The sequence below is a fragment of the Nyctereutes procyonoides genome, unplaced genomic scaffold (genome assembly GCF_905146905.1).
Source record: "Nyctereutes procyonoides isolate TBG_1078 unplaced genomic scaffold, NYPRO_anot_genome, whole genome shotgun sequence".
Classification (NCBI taxonomy): domain Eukaryota; kingdom Metazoa; phylum Chordata; class Mammalia; order Carnivora; family Canidae; genus Nyctereutes; species Nyctereutes procyonoides.
The window spans coordinates 15,006,350-15,030,276 of NW_026575128.1; the positions used below are offsets into that span (position 1 = coordinate 15,006,350).

Genomic DNA, 23,927 nt, shown 5'->3' on the forward strand with positions numbered 1-23,927 from the left:
CAGGCCTTCCAGGCACTGCAAGACAAAGATGGATTACAGTATAGATTCTGGTCTCAAGATGCTTTATAGCCTGGTGGGAAGATATTTATATACAGAACCATGTAATGAGTGGTATACTGGTGTTATGAATGTTTGTCTGAGGTAGTATAAAGAAGGAAACCACAAGTAGTTCCCAGAGACAGTCAAGGAAGGCTTTAGAGAGGAGAGGATATTTGAGTGTGGTCTTGAAAGATGAGTAGAATTTGAGGGGCTAGAAGAAAGTGTTTTATATAGATGAAAGATGAATACGAGCTACGAATATGTTCATCATCTTGTCTACTTGTTTAAGGAAGTGTTTTTTTTTCCCCCCTGATTGGTCTGAAATACACATCATTCATCCCTGAAATTCACACTGTTTTAATATCAAACTTTCTTAAAAGCAGATGTTTTGTTAAAATCTCCGAGTGATAGTTTTCAGATGATGAAAAAAGAGAAGAGTAACTTTCAGAATGGAGAGCCCTTATTAAAACACAGATGTCTTCTGTAAATAGAGTTGGAAAAATACTGTCAGTATGTTCTTGTGTATAAATGTCTCTTTTAACTTATCCGTGCAGGATCTGAAAAGGAAAGCCACTTCTCTTTCTTCAATCACGAGGTACATGACAACAGAATCATTGATGCACTAGGAAGGGAGATGGATTCCAAATCTCACTAAGTGATCTAGAAGAGGGGAGAGAGAGCCAGTGTTCTGCCTCAGTTTTTCTGACTAGGGTTCCTGTGGCTCTTGAGTGTTTTGCTTCTTCTTTTCCCTTCTTTCTGACCACTCTGAAACATTGTTTCTTTGAATTCTAAGATAAAATGTGATGTCTGTACTGTATCAATACGTATGTTAAACTTCTGGGGCTATTGTCATTTGAAGGAATCTCTGGAGATTGAAGAGTTAAGTAGGTTGTCATATTTTCTCTTGAACCTTCTACTTGTTAAATTATAACATAATGAAAGAATACTCAAAGTCCATAGGTTGTCGACATTTTTGGATAGTAAGTCCCTGTTGTGCAGGATCTGTTTTTTGTTTTTGTTTTTAAGAGGGAGAGGTGTGTTGGGAGGGGCAGAGAGAGAGAGGATTACAAGCGGGGCTTGATCAAATGACCCTGAGATCATGACCTGAGTAAAAAATCAAGTTGGACACTTAACTGACTGAGCCACACAGGCACCTCTAAAATGATTTTTTTTTTAAATTTTTATTTATTTACGATAGTCACAGAGAGAGAGAGGCAGAGACACAGGCAGAGGGAGAAGCAGGCTCCATGCACCGGGAGCCCGATGTGGGATTCGATCCCGGGTCTCCAGGATCGCGCCCTGGGCCAAAGGCAGGCGCCAAACCGCTGCGCCACCCAGGGATCCCTAAAATGATTTTTTAACCAGAAACTAATGAGGTCCTTGGTATATAGTAATCTTCCTACTGCCTCATTCATAATTTCTTAATAGGAAAAACACATTTCAGTAAATAATTGAACTTCTTGAGGATCCCTGGGTGGCTCAGTGGTTTAGTGCCTGCCTTCGGCCCAGGGCATGATCCTGGAGTCCCGGGATTGAGTCCCGCATTGGGCTCCCTGCATGGAGCCTGCTTCTCCCTCTGCTGTGTCTCTGCCTCTGTGTGTCTCTTATGAATAAATAAACAAAATCTTTAAAAAAAATAATTGAACTTCTTTTGGGTAATATAAAATATTTTCTCTGGTAGTATCGTTTTGCTACTACTGAGACATTTAGGAGTTGAAAACATAGCTAGTTTTCTTACAAGTATTACATTTTTTGAAACCTGTGGAGTGTGCATGGAAATTATAAAGCAATAGTTTTACATGTAAAAGTATATTGACTTCTATAGAGGGTGAATGTTTTAGAAGTAGACTTTGTATATATGGGTAATAGTTTTTTTTTTTTTAAAGATTTTATTTATTTATTCATGAGAGACACAGAGAGAGGCAAAGACACAGGCAGAGGGAGAAGCAGGCTCCATGCAGGGAGCCTGACGTGGGACTGGATCCCGGGACCCCAGGATCACTCCCTGGGCTGAAGGCAGGCTTGTATGGGTAATAGTTTGAATGGTGTGGCCCATGTTTTTTTGTGTCTGACTTGAGTATGTTTAAACAATTATAAGGTAATTTGGTTTGGCTTACCATAATATTAGCTCTAAAAGGTTCACTTGACTTCTTTCTATATTTAACATGCAATGCTTTTTTTTCATATATGTGTATGTATATGTATGTATTGAGGGAGATTTTGAGGATGGGGCTTTAGTGTCCTATAAATATGGTTCTACAGTTCCTTAAGTGTTATATAAGGCTTATGCATGTATCTTTTCTGTGCACACTTAAAATTCCACAAAGGGGACTTTTTCCTATCAGTGTCCTAAGACTCCACAATATTGGCCATAAGGAACCAACCTAATAAATTTCCCCTATTTTTCCCTAGGGAATTAAAAGGAAGGATGTCATTTCTTGAGGTGTTATTAACAGTGTTTCTCTGGCCAGCTTAATGTGAAATAGTTTTGGTCTTAAATGGAGTAAATCCATCTTATTAATGGATATGAGACCCTAATGTGATCAGTTTACAGAAAAATATCCCTAATGATGTCTATTTTATCTAAACTAGCACTAAAACATCTTGGCATGTTTATATGCGGAGACTTTGAACTCATCTTTAACTGCTGTCCTTGAAACAATGTTCTTGCTCTATTTTATTTTCTAGGTGCGCCACCGAGCTTCTGGCCAGGTGATGGCTCTTAAGATGAACACTTTGAGCAGTAACCGGGCAAACATGCTGAAAGAAGTTCAGCTCATGAACAGACTATCCCATCCCAACATCCTTAGGTAATTGGTTTTCCTTCCTACTGGAGGTCAGTGAGAAAGCCCCAACATTGTTGGAGACTTGTCAGAATAGAATTAACAGCTGAGAGGAGGGATTAACAATTTCATGCTCTGTCTTGTTGGGGTGTAGCTGTGCTGTAGGTCTTTTTCTATATATTAAGACTTAATTTTTTGGTAATTAGTTGCATTTAATGAAGCAACTTCCTTCTGTTTCTCAAATTGCCTTACTCTTAGTAGCAGCTCCAGAGCTCCATCCTAGGACTCCAGAAACCATGACCTGAGCTAAAGTTAAACACTTCGCCTACTGAGCCACCCAGGTGCCCCTAGTTTACCTTTTTAGAGGATAATTATTTTATTATGTTATACAGTTATATAATCATCACTTTCTAGTAATCAGTATCTGAACCTTTCTCACTTGAATTATCTTGATTTTTTTTTTTTAGTGAGATGAGTGTTTTCAAATGAAAACCCAATAAGACAATTTGAGCCAATATATATTTAACTAGGGTTTATGTGTAAGACTCTTTAAAAAGTTAAAAGTGCTATTTACTTAGGGTCATTTACTGCTTATATTTATATTAGACTAGAGAGAAATCATACAGCATAAGTAAGACAGATGTTTGATCAGTGATAGTACAGTATGGAATTAGATTATACTGCTTACTTGATATTTTCTACCTTTATATAGAATTCTTGGCTTCCTAGTCTACTACAAAAATGTTCAGCCAGTATTTTTATTATGATGACTTTCTTCTCAATGCATAAATCAAATTAGCACATTTTTTTGAGCCTTTAGTATAAGCCTGGTGATTTGCCAGACACCAGAAAGGTATATAGACATGCATAAAATGGAATATCTGCCAGTAGGAAGGAGTTTGCACTCTTACTGGAGATCTAGGACTTACATATATGAAAAGAGAACTAATAAAATCAGCTATGACCTCACCACTTGGGAAGAATAAACTACATGTTATGGAAGTTCAAAAGAGTGAGAGATCGTATTAGGTTGGCAGAGTCAGGGATGATTTTTTTGGAGGGGATTAACTCAAATTGGAACTTGAATTTTAATAGGATTTTAGAAGAGAGAGAATGAACTCTGAAAAGAGAAGCAAAACAGTAATAAAGCACACAGGTGAAAGTGCAAAGCTTTTTGAGGAATCAGTGAATAAAAACCCATTTGGCTAATAATAACAAAAATGGGAAAACCACCATTTAATGAAGGCTTGTATGCTGGATACTTCACCTATTTAAAAATTTATTTTTCACAATTAATCACCATTGAAGGAATTGAGGCTAAGAGATTGTGTGTTGGGCACAGTCTGTGACTGAGGCCTGGGCTCGTTCTACCATGCTTCCCCTAGAAGAACTGAGGATTCGATAGCATAGTATTGATAAAGGTGGAAACGTAGTACAATTATTCAGGAATGGCTTTCATAAAGCCCAAAAGAGGATATTTTATGCTCTGTGTATTGGGTTCTGAGTAGTTAGGGGGCCTCTATTATTGAGAGTGAGATGGATGAGTCTTGATATTCTGCTTAGGAATTGTTCAATTAGCAATAATCGTGCCTCAGATAAACCTCATTGGCTATGATACTGCCACTGCGCAGAGCTTGCTTAGGAATTTTTAAGCTGATTGTATTTTCATATTGCTTAAAAAATAACATTTCTATTGTTTTTGTTGTTTTTATAAAAGTTATACATCATCACTATGAAACACTTAGAAAACAGAGTTAGCAAAACAAGAAAATAAAAATTGCCCTTTATCTCAATGCATAGAGATCAAACTATCATTAACATTTGGTATATTTCTTGACAGTCTTTTTTAATTTCACTACTTGTCTTACTCTCTTTACTGTGAACTTGACTGGTGAATACATGGGAAGAATGACTTAAAATAAATTTTATTCTGGGCACTTGGGTGGCTCAGTGGTTGAGCATCTGCCTTTGGCTCAGGTTGTCCCAAGGTCCTGGGATCGAGTCCCTCATCAGGCTCCCTGCAGGGAGCCTGCTTCTCTCTCTGCCTATGTCTCTGCCTCGCTTTCTGTGTCTCATGAATAAACAAACAAAATCTTAAAAAATTTTTTTTATTCTATCACAGCAAAAATATTAAATTCAGTTATTATATAATAGAAGTAGAATAGCATAGTATAATGATTAAAAATGCAGACTCTAGGAGCACCTGGGTGGCTCAGCTGGTTAAGCCTCTGACTTCGACTCAGGTCACCATCTCAGGGTTCTGAGATTGAGTCCTGAGTCCAGCTCTGCACTCAGCAGGGAGTCTGCTTCTCCCTCTCCCTTTGTCCCCACCCCCTCCCCCGCACTGCTCGTGCTCTTTCTCAAATAAATAAATAAATAAATAAATAAATAAATAAATAAAATCTTTTAAAAAAAAAAGGGCCCTAGATTCTAGATCATGCTGCCTGGATTCAAATCGTAGATCTTGGGAAAGTTGCTTAACCTGTCTGATCTTAGTTTTTCCATCTATAAAATGAGAGTAATGACAGTAAATACATCATATAGTTGTTGAGGGTTAATTAAATTAGTACATATAAAACACCTAGAATAATATCTGGCTTATGTTAAATGCCCAATAAATGTTAGCTACTATTATTAGTTTCTTTTTCTCTGGCTAGTTTTTATTTTTTTATAATGGCCCATGGAAGCATGTCTTTTATCATTCATTCATTCACCAAACATTTGTCGAGTGCTGCTGTTTTTTAATACATTCAAAGGTTTTCTGCTGGAGTAATGCTGTTGAATAAAACTTTCTGCAGTGATGGGAATGTTCTTTATCTGTGCTGTCCAATAGCCACATGTGGCTAATGAACATTGAAATGTGGCTAGCATAAACAAGGAACAGAATATTTTTATTGGATTTAAACTGCCACATGAAGCTACTGGCTACTGTATTGGGAAATACTGGGCTAAAGTCCATCTAGATCTTTGCTCTTGTTTTGCTTAATACATTTGTACAGCCTGGAAACATGGTGTGATGAGACCAATGATACCGTTCCTATTCTGATGTCCCCTTGATCTATTTTCTTAGCTTGTTTCTTTTTAGTTTCATTGCTCAGGAATAACCATTTTAACTTTCAACAAGTAGTATTCTTTGCTCTCAGCTAAATTTTCTATTATATAAAAGGTAGTATTAACTCTGTCTTGATCTTGGCAATAAACCAGCAAATAAGATAGTACAGAATAGCCTGTGGATCTGTTATAATCCATAAAAGTACATAATACATGAAAATTATTATAATTATTGTTAACCATGGTGGGTTTACACTGTGATGATGACTGTGTTCTGCATGAGCCATTGGTCTCAAATATACTGTGAATATATAGAAATAGATTACTTTTTTATTATTTTATTATTTTAAAAAATAATTTATTTAAATTCAATTTGCCAGCATATGGTATAACACCCAGTACTTACCTCATCATGTGCCCTCCTTAGTTAGTGCCTATCACCCAGTTACCCCATCCCCCACCTACTTCCCTTTCTGCAATCCTTTGTTTCCCAGAGTTAGGAGAGTCTCTCATGGTTTGTCTTCCTCTCTAATATTTCCCCACTCAGTTTCCCTCCTTTTGTATGTCATTTTTTTTTTAAAGAAGCTTCTAAATTCTACCTCTGAAACTAATAATACAGTATATGTTAATTAAATTGAATTTAAATAAAAAAATAAAAGAAGCTTCTAATTGTTCAAATCTTTCATGTTTTTGTGTCTTCACTTTTACTGTATATTTTGAATACAACAAAAGGAAACGGTCCTACCTGTTGCCTAGAGGAAGCAGTCTTTTTGGCTTTTGTTATTCAGAAGAGTACAAACTATAACAGTAGAAACATTTATTGTACTTTACTAGGATGCCTTAAATATGAAACTAAGCATGACTATGTTCCATTCTCAAAAATACTTAGAATTTTTATTTCCTAAATGCTTTTTTTTAAAATTTTTTTCCTAAATACTTTTCTAGTTGACTTACACATTTACTGTTAATATTTTTTGTAATTTAAACTTTTTGTTACTATTTATTAGTCTACTATTATTAGTCTAGTAGACTAATAATTAGTCTAATTAATTAGACTATTAGTCTACTATTATTTTTAGTCTATTTTCAAGCTGTGACACAAGCACACTTGTGCTTACAAGTTCTTCTTTATAGGGCACCCCCGGTGGCACAGCGGTTTAGCGCCGCCTGCAGCCCGGGGTCGAGTCCCGCGTCAGGCTCCCTGCATGGAGCCCGCTTCTCCCTCTGCCTGTGTCTCTGCCTCTCAGTCTCTCTCTCTCTCTGAATAAATAAATTAAAACAAACAAACAAACAAACAAGTTCTTCTTTATAGATGCTGAGGCAGAAATATGAACCAAGTTTTTCTATCAAACCGAGATTATTGATTTAAATTGGGGAAAATCCATCTCTCAGAACTCTAGGTTTTTCAGACATGTCTCCTTAGAGGCTGATCCCTGGAGGGAGGGGTACTGCCAATCAGAGGAGGCTTTTGGTTTCCCCCTCTGCTTTATCCAGCCAGAGCTGCTCTACTTTTTATCTGTTTTATGTTAAACTTCTGTATAAGAATTTTGAAGAGTTTCCTGCTTGAAAACAAAGAAAGGGTCGAAAATTGCTGCATTAGTGATTTGGAAAGTCTACTTGGGAAAGACAGCTATCTGCATGACCAAGCCAGATGGTAGGCATCTAATCCTTTGGGCATGCCTTGGTCCTCTGCTGGCATAGCTATTTTGTGCCCAGCAGGAGTTAGCTGAAATTTTGCAGTTCTATTTCTCTTTTCCTTGACCCCAACCTCCCTATTACCTCTTTTTCCTTTTATCTTTCTCTCTCCTAATATTTCTCGTTGGAAGGAAAAGAATGGTCTTGGTTAGTCATAGAGGCAATAGGTGTGTATATTTTATTTGTGTATATGTTTTTTTTTTTAAATACATGGATACAGTTAAGATTGGTTCTTTTATCATCAGTTGCTCTAAGTTATCAGTTAAAACAAGGAACAATAAAGTACTTTGTTGACTGCATGGACTGATCCTTTGAGCCTCTTGTGAATAAGGTTGTTTATGCCAGGAAGTGTTATGCTCAAGATCTGTAATCCAATTCCATGCCCTGCTCACTTCCACTCCCCAATGGTTTTTCTGAGGTCCTGTACCAAGATTCTCTGTTATTCTTCATGCCATGAGAAATTGAATATTTCTTTTAGATTCCTTCACATTCTTGTGCTTCCTTTTTTTAGGCCACATTCTGAATTTATTTTCCTATCTACTAATTTTTTTCAGAATTGTTTTAGCTCCCCTTCAAAAGCCATTTGTGACAATCTGGTTGCCATTTTGTTAAAATGGAGAGTATGCTTTCAGTTCATCAGAGTATCAGCTAATACTATGAGAATGTGGCAGGATGTTTTTCCAGTCTCAGTTATTAAGATAGCTACTTTTCTAGTTATCCATTCTGAAAATTCTGAACTCATCTTTACTTATTACTTTTAGTCCTTCTAATCAGATAACAAATCTGATTTGATAAATCTTGATTCTAAATCTTCAAAGACTTTTGCATCTGTTCTTTCCTTTATGCATTTGTCGGTTGAACCCTCTTGACTTTTGCCTGGAGTGAATTATTTTTCCTGTCTTTTTGCTTCCCTTTTCTCTCTTCCTGATATACACGGCTCTAATTGCATAGCTTATTTCTTATAAACTTTTTATTTCAGAACTGAGTCGAAAATCCTGTGGACTGACAATTAAGTTCTGATCTGTTTTTCTAGCTTTATCTTCCATTATTGCTCATATGCACTTAACACGACTCCACAATTTCCTAATTGTGTTCTCTTGGGCAAGTTATTTAACCTCTGGGCTTTTTTTTTTCCTTTGTTAAACTAGGGGAATGGACTGGATCAGTGGTTAGAAATCCGTAGTGAATTAATGTTGAATAATTTGTAAATGATGAGGTTTAAAAAATATATTAAAAATAATTAATAAAAAAATAAAAAGAATAAAAAGTATACTATATCTGGGGTGTACATGTGTTTGTGTGTGTCAGGGGGCACGTGCACATACACACACATGTGGTCCAGAACAAATGGGAAGCAATTAAAAAATGCTGGATTAAAGTGGATCTTTCTGATTTTAACATTGCAATTCTAGTAAGTAACTAGGTGAAAGAATCTCAGTATAGCCCTCAAAACAAATTTTATAACATTAGCGTGTTAATAAAGAGGTCTTAATATTTTTTTCTCTTATCTGTGCCAAGGTAGAAGGTCTAATGACTTAGGACTGTGTCTAATTTCATATAACCAGAAAAATTCTGTAAACTAAAATATGAATAAGCTTCAGTAATATTTATGTCATTGTGTGTAGGTAGTGAAGTAGCATAACCCTAGAAAGATGATTTTTTTAAAAAATTATTTTTATTGAGATGAAATTGAGATATATAGATGATTTTTAATGTAAACAATGGCTACTATTTATTGAGTACCTATTATGGACCACTATTGATTATTTTTCTATCGCACTCCCATGTTTTCCTCTCCCATCTCAGCAAATGGAATTGCCATTGTTGCTATTATTACTTAGGCTAAAAAACCAAGGAGTCATTCTTAATATCTTTCCCTTACACTCTTATTCAAACCATCAGTGGTTGTACACCTGAAACGAATATAATAATGTATATTAACTATACTGGAATTAAAAGCTTGGAAAAAAAGACAATCTTAGATAAAATCATTTATATTATTATGACTGATAATTACCATGAGACCAAATAATGTATTTTAACTACATTTTATTTCTTGCATAATTTTCTTGTATTTTGCCTTATTTTTCATTTACTTAGTTATATGTCTACCACTAATTGTTCCCAAGGCTTCAGACATCATATATTGAGGCTATAGAGCATAAAGCTTAAGCATAAAATTCTTTTGTTTTTTTAAAGATGTCATTCATTTATTCATGAGAGACACACAGAGAGAGAAAGGCAGAGACACAGGCTTGGGTCATGATCCCAGGATCCTCAGATCAAGCCCCACATATGGGTCCTTGCTCCATGGGGAGTCTGCTTCTTTTTCTCCCTCTGGCTGATGCTCCTCTTGTTTATTCTCTCTCTCTCTGTCAAATAAAAAAAATTTAAAAAAATAAGGATTTTTTAAACAAATATTTATTTTTTAAATAAATAAAGATTTGAGAGAGAGAGCACAAGTGTGGGGAGGGGCAAAAGAAGAGGGGCAAATGAGGAGGGAGAGGGACAAGCAGACGAGCATGGACCAGTCTCAGGGCTCACTCTTACAACCCTAAGATCATGATCTGAGCTGAATTGCACTCAACCAACTGAGCCACCCAGGCACTCTGCTATCATTTTTTTTTTAAAGTTTTTATTTATTCATTCATAGAGACACAGATAAAGAGAGGCAGACAGGCAGAGGGAGAAGCAGGCTCCATGCAGGGAGCCCGATGTGGGACTTGATCCCGGGTCTCCAGGATCATGCCCTGGGCTGCAGGCGGCACTAAACCGCTGCCACCGGGGCTGCCCCTGCTGTCGTTTTTCTACCCATTTCTTTCTAGACCTTATGCCTTCCTTTCTTTTCTCTCTCTTTTTAAAATTTGTCATAAATGTGTATTATAATATCTTTTTATTTATTTTATTTTTTATAAAGATTTTATTTATTTATTCATGAGTGGCACAGAGAAAGAGAGAGGCAGAGACACAGGCAAAGGGAAAAAGCAGGCCCCATGCAGGGAGTCTGATGTGGGACTTGATTCGGGACTCCAGGATCACGCCCTGGGCCAAAGGCAGGCACCAGATCGCTGAGCCACCCAGGCGTCCCTATATTATCTTTTAAAATCTTTTTTAACTGATTTAAATCCTGGGGTCTTGGGATTTTATTTATTCATGAGAGACACAGAAAAAAAGACAGAGACATAGGCAGAGGGAGAAGGAGGCTCACTGTGGGGAGCCTGATGCAGGACTCCATCCCAGGACCCCGAGATCATGCCCTGAGCCAAAGGCAGATACTCAACCACTGAGTCACCCAGGTGCCCCGAAAAATCCTGTTTTTGATGGGGATTTCATTAAATATGTAGATTGTTTCGGAGACCCAAGATTGTCTTATACAGATATTGGAAGGGAAATAATTTAAGAGGGCTGAATCCTTAGTGTCCACACTGGAAAGTCAGTAGAAGGTGAGAAATAGCATAATCAGTAGATAGCTAGAGCTATGATGATAAATAGAAGACACAGCTGAAAGAGTTAAGAGTGGTTCCCTTTGGGGAATAGGATTCAGCAGTGATATGGCAGGCCAGGGGACTGTTTTTTTCCATTATATACTTATTTGAAGCTATGTAAATGTATATTTGATAAAAACTAAGGACACTATTGCAATTATCTAGAGAAAGCTGATGATGGCTTGGACTGTGTGGTAGCAATGAAGGTAGAGAGAAATAGTTGGGTTCTGGATATCTCTGGGTATTTTTTTAGTAGAGGCAATGAGATTTCCTAATGGATTTGGTGTAGGGTATTGGTACAAGGGAAGGAGTCAAGGATGACTTTTTTTAAAAGGACTTTATTTATTCATGAGAGACACAGAGAGAGAGGCAGAGACAGAAGCAGGCTCTGTGCAGGAAGCCCGATGTGGGACTTGATCCTGGGACCCTAGGATTACACCCTGAGCCAAAGGCAGACACTCAACTGCTGAGCCACCCAGGGGTCCCTCAAGGATGAGGCTTCTGAAATGAACAACTGGGAGAATTAAATTGCCAGTAACTGCATTGGAGAAGCCTGAATAGGGGACAGGTTTTGGCGATAGGAAATCAGGGGTTATCAAATTGGCAGTTGGATAAACAGGTCTAGAATTCAGAGGAGAGGTTCAAGGTAGTTGTGTCTCTTAGTAGTTAGGGGATCTTTGGCAAATTATGTAACTTCTATAACCTCAATTTTCTCATCAATGAAATAGAGTAACAATAGTACTGCTCTACCATATTGATCAGAGAATTAGAGATAAAGAACTTATCACAGTGTAAGGCACTAAACATTGATTATTATATTTGATTATTGTTATTAATGTAGTCATAACTATCTGATGCATCATATATTGAGGCTATAGAGCATAAAGCTTAAGAGTTAAGAATCCAGTTTGACTCTGCGTTTGCAAGTTGTGTGACTTTGGGCAAGCCACTTAGTCTTTTCTCAATTTTCTTATTTGTAAAATGGAGATAATAATAGTGTCTATAACATGTTTTCATAGGATTAAATGAGGTAATACCTGTAAAGTACTTATTATACTTACTTGTTATACATAGTAAGTGCTTAGTAAGTGTAATCCATAATTATCATTATTTGTCCATGAACTCCTTGAAGAAGGGACCATCATCTTTATTTTTCTAGCACCTACTGAGTTCCCTTTGCCTATCACTGTACTTAGTTTATATGTAACAGGTAGTAAAAAATTTTTAAGTGTTCTGTTTATAGAGAGCACAAACCTTGCACACATTCATTTTCTTGACATGCTTTTTTTTTTTTTTTGAAGATTTTATTTATTTATTTGACAGAACAAGCGAGTGAGCTTGCACAAGTAAAGCAGAGCGTCAGGCAGAGGGAGAGGAAGAAGCAGGCTACCCAGCAGAAAGCCTGATGTAGGGCTTGATCCCAGGACCCCAGGATCATGACCTGAGCAGTTGCTTAACCAACTGAGCACCCAGGCACCCCAACACATGCTTTTTAGATTGAATTGTTCTCTTTCCTCTATACATTTCTTCTACTTTGGGAGAGGGTGAAGAAATAAATAGTGTGAGTGCTTCAGAAGTATGCTCACATAAATCGAAGTTTGTGTTTATTTTTTTAATAAATTTATTTTTTATTGGTGTTCAGTTTGTCAACAAGAGTAAACATTTCTTTTTTTTTTATATGTTATTTATTTATTTATTCATGAGAGAGAGACAGAGAGAGAGACAGGCTCCATGCAGGGAGCCCAACGTGAGACTCGATCCCGGGTCTCCAGGATCAGGCCCTGGGCTGAAGGCTGTGCTAAACCGCTGAGCCACCTGGGCTGCCCGAAGTTTGTGTTTATATTTTGCTACTTGGGTGTTAGTTTGAGTCATCTTAGAATAAAGGACACATTTGGGAAGGAGGAAGCATTTTCAGTGCTTGGCGAGACAATCTGGATACTTGGATTTGTGGATATTAGTTCTCTTCTGAACTTCCCGGATTAAAAAACCAAAACATTTTGGGAACATATATGTATTAATAGTTCTGCCTTTGCCAGAAGATTTGGTATTTTGCTGTTTGCATGTCAGTTTTGAGCAAGGTGGTTTAAGATTTTCTGTGAAGTAAAATATTTAAAGAATGAGTTTAATTATCAGTCTCAGTTTACTTTCAGTTATTTAAGATAGAGAATATTTGTTTTCTCTCAGAAATCTAGGATTTTAAAAGTCTATTAAACTGCTTTAAGGGGCACCTGGGTGGCTCAACTGGTTAAGTATCTGCCTTCAGCTCAGGCCCTGGGATTGAGCCCCACATCAGGCTCCTTGCTCAGCAGGGAGTCAGCCTGTCCCTCTCTTTCAGCCCCTCCCCACCACTTGTCCTCTCTCTTTCTCTCTCCCCCTCTCAAATAAATAAATAAAATCTTTTTAAAAAAACAACTAGTTTCATATTTATAAACAAGCAGATCTTTTAATTTTTAAAATATTTGTACTGTTTCACTAGAAAAAAGTAGAATAGACCATAATTTTCATTGGTCCTCTTGTTATTATATGTAGTATTATCTACATGATCTAAGTGATGGCTGAGCAATGTTTATTTGCCTTTAGCTATCTTAAAATCGGACTATAAAACTGTGGACAGAAAAGAACGCCAGACTGAACCAGCCCTGTTTGGTGTCACCTGATGTGAGGCTTTGGTGGTTAATATCTGTTCAGCTGAGTTTTCTTTGGGTTTTCATAGCTAGGACCTAGCACAGCCAGTTTTCCATGATGTAATACCTCTAAAATATGTTTGAACTGCAGCAAGCTTTACCAAAAGATATTACTGCTTTTTTTATGGGTCTAGATTCATAGCTCTTTTGGGACTTGAGATCTGAGGCATTGCCCTTTCTTCTCCTTTTTGGTTATTGGTAATTTTTTCTGGTCCAAGAGAGTGGTGGTAACTTTGCTTTATTTGGGAGTAGAATGCAATGCTTGCTACTGCTACTGCTAAAATGAACTGCTGTTCATTTTAGTGCCGCATATTAAAGCTTAGTGGAATCTGGTGGGATATGTTGTAGGGCCTTTCAATTATGGGAGGAAATCAGATAAAAATATAACAAAACTCCTGGAAAAACTTTTTTAAAGAAAAGTAAACCAGTATATGGCGTCCCTGACTGGTTCGGCCTGTGATGGCCCCAGTCCAAATAAAGTCCTGCGTGTGGAGCAAAAAAAAAAAAAAAGTAAACCAGTATAAGTAGATTTCACATGTAGGCATTTTAGAAAGCATATTAATATAAAAATCCTACTCACATTTTAATATTATATTACAGGTTTATTTCAGACCTCTTATTGTATTTACCATAACTTTGGAGCCAGACATTTTTTCTGGAAAACCAGTACAGGTCAGAAGAACTCCTGCAACATGGATGCTGCCTATTGCTCAAAGCTAGCAGTAGAAAGGTTTGTAAAACAAACTAGTTAAATTTTCATTGATTTACAGATAGGTAGTTATTTTTTATGAATAAAAAAGAAGTTATTATTTTTAAAGATTTATTTATTTTAGAGAGAGAGAGAGCATATGGGGAGGAGGGGCAGAAGGAGAGAGTCTCAGGCAGACTCTGTGCTGTGTGTGGAGCCCCATATGCAGGGCTCAGTCCCACAACCTGAGCCAAAACCAAGAGTTGGTTGCTTAACCTGCTGTGCCACTCAGGCTCCCCAAAAATGAAGTTATTATTGAACCACTGGTCTTTTTTCTTCCATACCCATTGTCACAGAACAAAACATAGTGTTTGGAGCCAACAGATCCAGATTCCAGTACTTCTCCAACCTTTGTCAAATCATTAAATGCTCTGAACCTCATTTTCCTAGAGAATAAAATGAGGGTAATTTAATCTCAGATGATACATATAAAACACTTAGCACAGTTTCTATGTGTATTATAGGTTAGCAACAAGTAGTAGTTTTCTGTACAGCTTTGATATAATAACCACAGAATTCTTATTAGGTCCTATTATGTAATATCGAACAGGTCCAAAACTAATAGCAGTGTCAGTGTTTTGTGTGTGTGTGTGGTTTTTTTTTTTTTTCCAGAGTGAGAACAGCTAGATGTGTTTTATTTATTATTATTTTTTTATTTATGATAGTCACACAGAGAGAGAGAGAGAGGCAGAGACACAGGCAGAGGGAGAAGCAGGCTCCATGCACCGGGAGCCCGACGTGGGATTTGATCCCAGGTCTCCAGGATTGCGCCCTGGGCCAAAGGCAGGTGCTAAACTGCTGCGCCACCCAGGGATCCCCTAGATGTGTTTTAGATTGCTGTCACACCTCTCCCTCTTCTCTTTCGGTAATAAACTTTTGAAGAGGGATAGTATTTAAACCTTAATGTTTAACCCTGAGAACAGAACTGTGAGCTCAATAAATATTTGACTGAGTGAAGGTAAATGCTCCCACGGAACATAATAATGTTGTTTTCCTTATGCTTTGTTATTTTATTTTATTTTTTTAGTTTTTCTTTATTTTAGAGCAGAGGAAGGGGCAGAGGGAGAGGAAGAGAGAGAATCCCAAGCAGACTCCACACTGCCCAGGGCTTGACATGGGGCTCGATCTTACAACCTTAAGACCATGACTTAAACCAAAATCCGGAGTTGGATGCTTAACTGACTGAGCCACCCAACCGTCCCTCCTTGTGCTTGTTTAGAAGGAGCCAAAGCCCAAAGTCTATCCTAGATCTATAAATATTATAACATAAGATTATGTCATTTTTTTATTATGTATCATTAGTTTTCTATGGCTGCCATAACAAATTACCTAGTGGCTTAAGACAACACAAATTCATTATCTTACAGTTCTATAGGTCAGAAGTCTGATGTGGGTCTTACTGGGCTAACATCAAGGTACTGAGAGGGGCTCTTTCTGGGGGCTCTAGGGAAGAATCTGTTTCCTTACTTTTTTACATTTCTAGTGGCTGCTTGTATTCCTTGGCTTGTAGCTCCTTCCATGCTCAAAGCCACAGAGATGAGCTGATTCTTTTTCACATTATATCCCTCTAATACTAACTTTTTGGCCCCCCTCTTCTACCTTTGGAGACCACTGTGATAACACTGCAAGTGTACTTGATAATCCAGGATAATCACCCTATTTTAAAGTCAACTGATTAGCAAGCTTAATTCTGTCTGGAATTTTAATCAATTCCCTTGCCATATAGCATAACATAACAAATTCACAGGTTTTGGGGTTTATAACATGGACATCTTGGACATCTTCTATCATACCATCCCATTAGGAAAACAATTGAACATATCCCCAGGTGCTATTATTAACCCATATTAAATATTACTAAAACTCATTTTCTCTTTTTTGTATAAAAATAATATAGGTAAAAATTCTAATTTTCTTCCCATACTTCAGTGGATAATCTTGCTCATTCTCCATTTTGGAGACTGCTGGATAACTATGAACAAGACAGTGTTTTAGGTATATATACAGACAAAACTACATGATATATTTATTCCAGGAGGACTAATTACTGTAATAAACAACACAAAATCTTATTTATTTAAGAGCTTGATTTGTTTGTTTCTCTCCTTCCTTCCTTCCTTCCTTCCTTCCTTCCTTCCTTCCTTCCTTCCTTCCTTCCTTCCTTCCTTCCTTTCCCTCTGTCTCTCAAGTTTTTTTTTTTTTTTAATTTATGATAGTCACACACACAGAGAGAGAGAGAGAGAGGCAGAGACATAGGCAGAGGGAGAAGCAGGCTCCATACACCGGGAGCCCGACATGGGATTCGATCCCGGGTCTCCAGGATCGCGCCCTGGGCCAAAGGCAGGCGCTAAACCGCTGCGCCATCCAGGGATCCCTCTCTCAAGTTTTTAAGTAATCTCTACACCTAAAATGGGACTTGAACTCATAACTCCAAGATCAAGAGTCACATGCTCCACCAACCAATCCAGGCAGGTATCCCTTAAAGGCATTTTTTTAATTAATGTCCTAGTTCAGTGCATGTTACTGAGTAGAGGTAGAAGGGGAGTGTTTTTTTTTTTTTTTTTTTTTTTTTTTTTTTTTTTTAAACCTAGGATCGGGCCTCAGAGTCCTTCACTGGATCTTCTGTATCTGCTGACAGATGAAGGAAGAAAGTGTGGAGGATAGGGTTCAGATTTTTATGGAACAGGTCTAGAAATGACAAATCATTTCTATCCCTATACCACTGTCCAGAACTCAGTATTATTATCTTAACCAATGGCTGTAGACACTGGGAAATATCATTTACTTAAGGAAGAAGAGGGAAGCAATTTAGTGAATAAATAGCCATTCTCTTCCACACATAAGATCCCTGCCCTCAAGAACCCTCTAATTTAGTGGAAGAAGCAGACATAGATAAAACTTAATGTGGAAGGCAGACCTTATAAATGTTATAATAGAGTTTTTTTTTTAAGATTTCATTTATTCATGAAGACACAGAGAGAGGGAGAGAGAGAGAGAGAGGCAGAGACACAGGAGGAGGGAGAAGCAGGCTCCATGCTAGGAGCCCGACATGGGACTCGATCCCGGGACTCCAGGATCGCGCCCTGGGCCAAAGGCAGGCCCCAGATCGCTGAGCCACCCAGGGATTCCCTGGAGTTTTAAATAGAGTGATATAAATGTATAGAGAAGAGAAAGATTACTTTGGATTAGAAAGATTCTGGAGCACCTAGGTGGTTCAGTTGATTAAGTGTCTGCCTTTGGCTCAGGTTATGATCTCAGGGTCCTGGGATTGAGCCCCACCTCAGGCTCTCTCCTGGGCAGGTAGTCTGCTTCTCCCTCTTACTCTCCTTCTGTGCTCTCCCTCTCTGTCCCTCCTCTCTCTCTCTCTCTCAAATAAATCTGGAAAAAAAAAAGAGAAAGATTAGGGAAATATTTGAAATTATGTCTCTGAGATAGAATTTATTCTCAAAGGGCTGTTTTAACAATCAAGTGACTTGCTACATGGCAGTGCCGGGCACACTAATTGATATATAAATGTTGGGTGCTATTGTTGTTATTGTTATTCTTTGGAGATGTTGCACTGAGTTTTCAAGAGTAGATCGACCTTTGAAAAGTGGATTCCAGATGGACTCATTCTAGCAACAATATGGAAGTAGGAGAATTTAGGACATTTTTAGAAGTAGCAAGTTATATAACTAAAACATAAAGAATGTAGGTGGATGTAAATAGGAGATAAAGTAAGAGAGGTGTGGGTCAGATCATTCACATTCTTGAATAACATCCTAAGGAATTTGGACTTTGATCAGGAGCTATAAGCTGACTCAAAAAATTTGAATTGACTCAAGAAATTCATTATCTTCTTAATGAAAAGTATTGTGTCTTCATTTTTTAGTCCTTTTTATAACTATATAGAGAGGTAATATAACATTGTGATTAAGAGCACAGAACCCACCATTTAGGTTTGATGCCTGGCTCTGCCACTTATTATCTATATGACTTTGGGCAGGTTACTTTATTTCTCAGAGCCTAAGTTTCTTTTTTTTTTTTAAGATTTTATTTATTCATGAGAGACACACACACACACACAGAGAGAGAGAGAGAGAGAGAGAGAGAGAGAGGCAGAGACACAGGCAGAGGGAGAAGCAGGCTCCATGCAGGGAGCCTGATGTGGGATTCGATCCGGGAATTCCAGGATCATGCCCTGGGCCGAAGGCAGGCACCAAACTGCTGAGCCACCCAGGGATCCCAGAGCCTAAGTTTCTTTATCAATATGATTGGGAGGATAAAAGTATTACTTCATTAGATTATTATGGGGATTAAATGAATATAATATAAAAACAAAGCCTGCATAGTAAGTGTTCTTTAAGAGTCAGTCAGTTGCTATCATAATCATATAATCATTACCAGTGCCTGGCACATAGTAGGCATTCAGTAATTTTTGAGTGGTCAAAATTGTGTTTTAAATTTACCCAGCAAGTATTATATACTGTCATATGACAGGCAAGAGAATTCATTTCATTTCACAAAACATAGTTAAAGGTAGGAAATGGGGCAGCCCCGGTGGCCCAGTGGTTTAGCGCTGCCTTCAGCCCAGGGTGTGATCCTGAAGGTGTGGGATTTCAGTAATCACTTGGTGTCAAACACATGCATTAACAAAATGCTTTGTTGGGATGCCTGGGTGGCTCAACAGTTGAGCATCCTGCCTTTGGCTTAGGATGTGATCCTGGGGTCTGGAATCAAGTCCCACATCAGGCTCCTTGTGGGGAGCCTGTTTTTCCTTCTGCCTATGTCTCTACCTCTCTGTCTCTGTCTCTCATGAATAAATAAATAAAATATTAAAAAACAAAACAAAACAAAAAGTGCTTTTTTTCCCTGAGCTAAGTAATTCTAGCTGGCATGATTTTGGTTGGTGGTAGTGGGGAGTAAGAATCATTCAGAATGGCTCAGCGGTTTAGTGCCTGCCTTTGGCCTTTAGCCGCCTGATCCTGGCTGGAGACCTGGGATCGAGTCCCATGTCAGGCTCCCTGCATGGAGCCTGCTTCTCCCTCCTGTGTCTCTGCCTCTCTCTCTCTCTCTCTGTCTCTCATGAATGAATAAATAAAATCTTAAAAAGTCATTCAGAATGTAATTTTTTTTTAGGTCTGGTCTCATACCAAAAAAGATTTGAGGCTTCATCTACAACTTAGATTTTATTTTTTTTTATTTATTTTATTTTATTTATTTATTTACTTATTTATTTATTTTACAGCTTAGATTTTAATATAATTAGCAATTTCAGTGAAAACTTACGATTGATATTAAATATTTTTCTAGGCATATATCACTTCTCTGTTAAGGATAGTAATATTTCCCTTTTAATTTTAATTTTTATTATTTTTTAATATTTCCCTTTTAAAGTATATTCTTTTTATAGCAACTGGAATGATAAACTCTGCTCAAACTCTTCTTACAATATAAAGCTAATGCCTGTCTTAGCTTGCAAGCTCTGTGACACTATTTTGGATGTGGTGGGTGGTAGAAAGGAAATGAGGTTGAGGAGGCCAGTCAGAAAAGTCACACATAGAGGTAGAGTTGTGCGATACCACTGTGATGTGGTGATGTCAGTTGGGGGTGGGGAGGAAGGCAGGCAGAAAATTGTCACATGAAGCCAGTGCCTGCCTAAATGTGCTGGCTGTAACATCTCTGTGGATGATGTGGTCATAGTGAATGGTGGGTCTGGGAGGCGAGGGAGGAAGCCAGGGTGTATCACACCCAAACCAAGCCTTCAGCTTCTAAGGGACCCATGACTTTAAAATGCAGCCATTGTTTTGCCAGGAGAATCCTATTGCGTACCTTCTATATAAATACTTGATTAAATAAAATAATAAGTCCTGGCTTTCCAGCTTTAACCTGCCTTTAACTGTTCTTTCTTAGAAAATGAATTTACATTGTGAAGTTAATTTGGTGATTATTGCTTTTGCATAATCACCAAACTTGCAGAAGTGTTCTGTTTAGCATTTTAAGTGCAAAGTAAAATCATCAACACTTTTAGAAGTGTTATGTTTAGGGAATCCCTGGGTGGCTCAGCGGTTTGACGCCTGCCTTTGGCCCGGGGTCCTGGAGTCCTGGGATGAGTCCCGCATCGGGCTCCCAGCATGGAGCCTGCTTCTCCCTCCTCCTGTGTCTCTGCCTCTCTCTCTCTCTCTCTCTCTCTGTCTGTCTATCATAAATACATAAATAAATCTTTTTAAAAAAGTGTTATGTTTAGCATCTTATGTGCAAAGCACTGTATCAGGCACTGTATATAGAAACAAATGAGAAGAGATCTGTATTTTTTTTAAAGATTTTATTTATTCATGAAAGATACACACACACACAGGCAGAGACACAGACAAAGGGAGAAGCAGGCTTCTTGCAGGGAGCCTGATGCATGACTTGATCCCTGGACAAGGATCACACCCTGAGCCTAAGGCAGTTGGTCAACTGCTGAGCCACCCAGGTGACCCGAGATCTGTATTCTTGAAAACCTTTCTTATTTTCTTTTAAATTTTATTTATTTATTCATGAGAGACACAGAGAGACAGAGGGAGAAGCAGGCTCCATCCAGGGAGCCTGACGTGGGACTTGATCCTGGGTCCCCAGGATCACACCCTGGGCTGAAGGCGGTGCCAAGGCACCAAATTGCAGAGCCACCCGGGCTGCCCGAAAACCTTTCTTATATTCCAGCCTGGAAAAGGAGAAAATGTTAGAAATGTTAAAAGAAGAAGAAGAATAGGTAACATATATTAATACTTGTTAAGTTCCAGGAGCCCAAGTTATGTCATAGCATCTTCACAATGACCATATGGGTTAGGTAATAGTAATACTTCCATTTTGCGTATGAAGAAACTAAAATACGGAGAGATTATCATGAAGGGGCAGAGCCAGGATTCAAATACAAGCAGTCTGACTCCAGACCTGGACCATCTCAGTTACGCTTATGAACAGTCTTTCAACGCAGGGTGAAATGTGCATAGCAGTACTCTTGGAGGGAGGAGAAGAGAGGATTAATGCTAGCTAAAGATATCCAGATAAACATAGAGGAGATGAAATTTTAGCTGATCCTGGAAGGATGATTTTCAGTAAAATGAAATAAAGTCTTCCTACTCAGAGGAGAGCTTGAACTTGAGTTTGTAGGTCATAAAAATCATTCATGCCATTCAACAAACCTTTACTGAGAGCTTGCTTACTATGTGCCAAATACTATACTAGATACTAGAAATGCAAGAATAAATAAAACTCTGAATCCTTCATAGTAAGGAAGTTACAAAAGAGTTATATGGGCAGAAGGCCAATTATAATGAGTTTAAGAATGAATGAAGGTTAAAGAAATGTAGATAGTGAATGTAACCTATCAACCAAACCTATTAAAGTTTGGTAACAAGTGAAAACAGTGAATTAGTATCCTATTTTAGGGAGGGGCAAGAGAAGCATTTTTTAAGATGGGGGAAATTTAAGAATATTTTTAGGAAAGAGCCAGAGGAGATGGAGAGATGGGCAAAGAATAAGGCTCATGGAAAATTATGAGGATCCAAAGATGCTCCATGAGTTGGAGCAGATCAAGTTTTAAATGCTGTGGTAAGGAATTTCAACATTATTCTATTGGTAGAAGGGAGTCATTGAAGCTTTATGAAGAAGGTAATGACATACTGTGTGTTTTAAAAGGTGACCCAAAAGCCATGTAAGGGATGGCATAATTTAGGATCATTAATAATGATAAATTGAAAGTCACTAAGTTTTATTTGAACACGGACTAGACATTGCTAAACACTGTAACTGAACTATCATATTTAATCCTCCTAACAAGCTTCTAAGATGGTGTTATTTTCAGGTCTGTTTTTGAAGCTGAGGATATTGAGATTTATAAATACTAAGTAACTTGCTTAAGTTCCTCTAGATGGGAATGGATAGGCCCCTATGCTCTAGTGCAAGGATCAGCAAACTTTTTCTGTAAAGGACTAAACAGTAAATATTCTGGTCTTTGAAAGTCTTATAGTCTCATCTACGGCCATACCACCCTGAACGTGCCCCATCTCGTCTGGAGGTCTTATAGTCTCTTTTGCAACTAAGCTGCCATAGACAATAACATGACTGTGTTCCAATAAAAGATTATTAAAAAGAATAGTGGGGGGATCCCTGGGTGGTGCAGCGGTTTAGCGCCTGCCTTTGGCCCAGGGCGCGATCCTGGAGACCCGGGTTCGAATCCCACATTGGGCTCCCGGTGCATGGAGCCTGCTTCTCCCTCTACCTGTGTCTCTGCCTCTCTCTCTCTTTCTCTGTGACTATCATAAATAAAAAAAATAAAAAAAAATAAAAAATAAAAAATAAAAAGAATAGTGGGCCATAGTTAGTCCACCCTTGGTAGGGCCTGTTCTAGTTTGGAAAGCCATAATAAAGAAAGAAATGTAGCTTATCATATTTTGCTTTATTTTTTTTTTTTTGCTTTGGTGGGATAACGGGAATAGAATTTTTCTTAGGTAGATCTACTATTTAGTCTCAAGAGAAGCATCCTTTCTATAAGAGGCTCACTAGAAACAGCTATTTATGCATGCAGTTTAGCCACATTCTGCAAAATACCCACTTAACTTTTTTTTTTCCACTTAACTTTTATTACAATTACCTTCTAACAGAATGAACCTAGAATGAAAGTTCTGTGAGAGCAGGGACTTTGTTTTATTCACTGTCCTGTCCCTAAAGCCTTGCACACAATAAATAATTGTTTACTTGCAACAATGTGGATGAAACTAGAGTATGTTACGCTAAGCAAAATAAGTCAGCCAGAGAAAGGCACATATCATATGATTTCACTCATATGTGGAATATAAGAAACAAAACAGATGAACATAAGGGAAGGAAAAATAGGGATCCCTGGGTGGCGCAGCGATTTAGCGCCTGCCTTTGGCCCAGGGCGCGATCCTGGAGACCTGGAATCGAATTCCACGTCGGGCTCCCGGTACATGGAGCCTGCTTCTCCCTCTGCCTGTGTCTCTGCCTCTCTCTCTCTCTCTCTCTGTTGTGTGACTATCATAAATAAATAAAAATTTAAAAAAAGAGAATACTTTAAAAAAAAAAGGGAAGGAAAAATACAATAAGATAAAAACAGAGAAGGAGGGACACCTGGGTTGCTCAGTGGTTGAATGCCTGCCTTTGGCTCAGAGCATAGTCCTGGAGTCCCAGGATCGAGTCCCGCATTGGGCTTCCTGCATGGAGTCTGCTTCTCCCTCTGCCTATATCTCTGCCTCTCTCCTTCTGTGTCTCTTATGAATAAGTAAATAAATAAAATCTAAAAAAAAACAGAGAGGGAAGCAAACCATAGAGACTGTTAACTATAGAGAAACTGAGGATTGGGAGGGGCAGTGGGTTGGGGGGTAGGCTTAAATGGGTGATGGGCATTATTAGGAGGGCACTTGTTGGGATGAACACTAGATGTTATATGTAAGTAATG

The 23,927-nt window shown here is 38.1% G+C and overlaps 1 protein-coding gene and 1 pseudogene across 1 annotated transcript in view; one reads left to right on the forward strand and one right to left on the reverse strand.

Annotated features, from left to right (window-relative positions):
• Positions 1-23,927, forward strand: part of TESK2 (testis associated actin remodelling kinase 2) — a 135,051-nt gene that overhangs the window by 64,718 nt on the left and 46,406 nt on the right. The window contains exon 3 of the mRNA XM_055341690.1: positions 2,728-2,849. Within this exon, the coding sequence (XP_055197665.1) occupies positions 2,728-2,849 (122 nt within the window). The remainder of the gene's footprint in view (positions 1-2,727; positions 2,850-23,927) is intronic.
• Positions 4,379-4,457, reverse strand: LOC129520948 (U4 spliceosomal RNA; annotated as a pseudogene).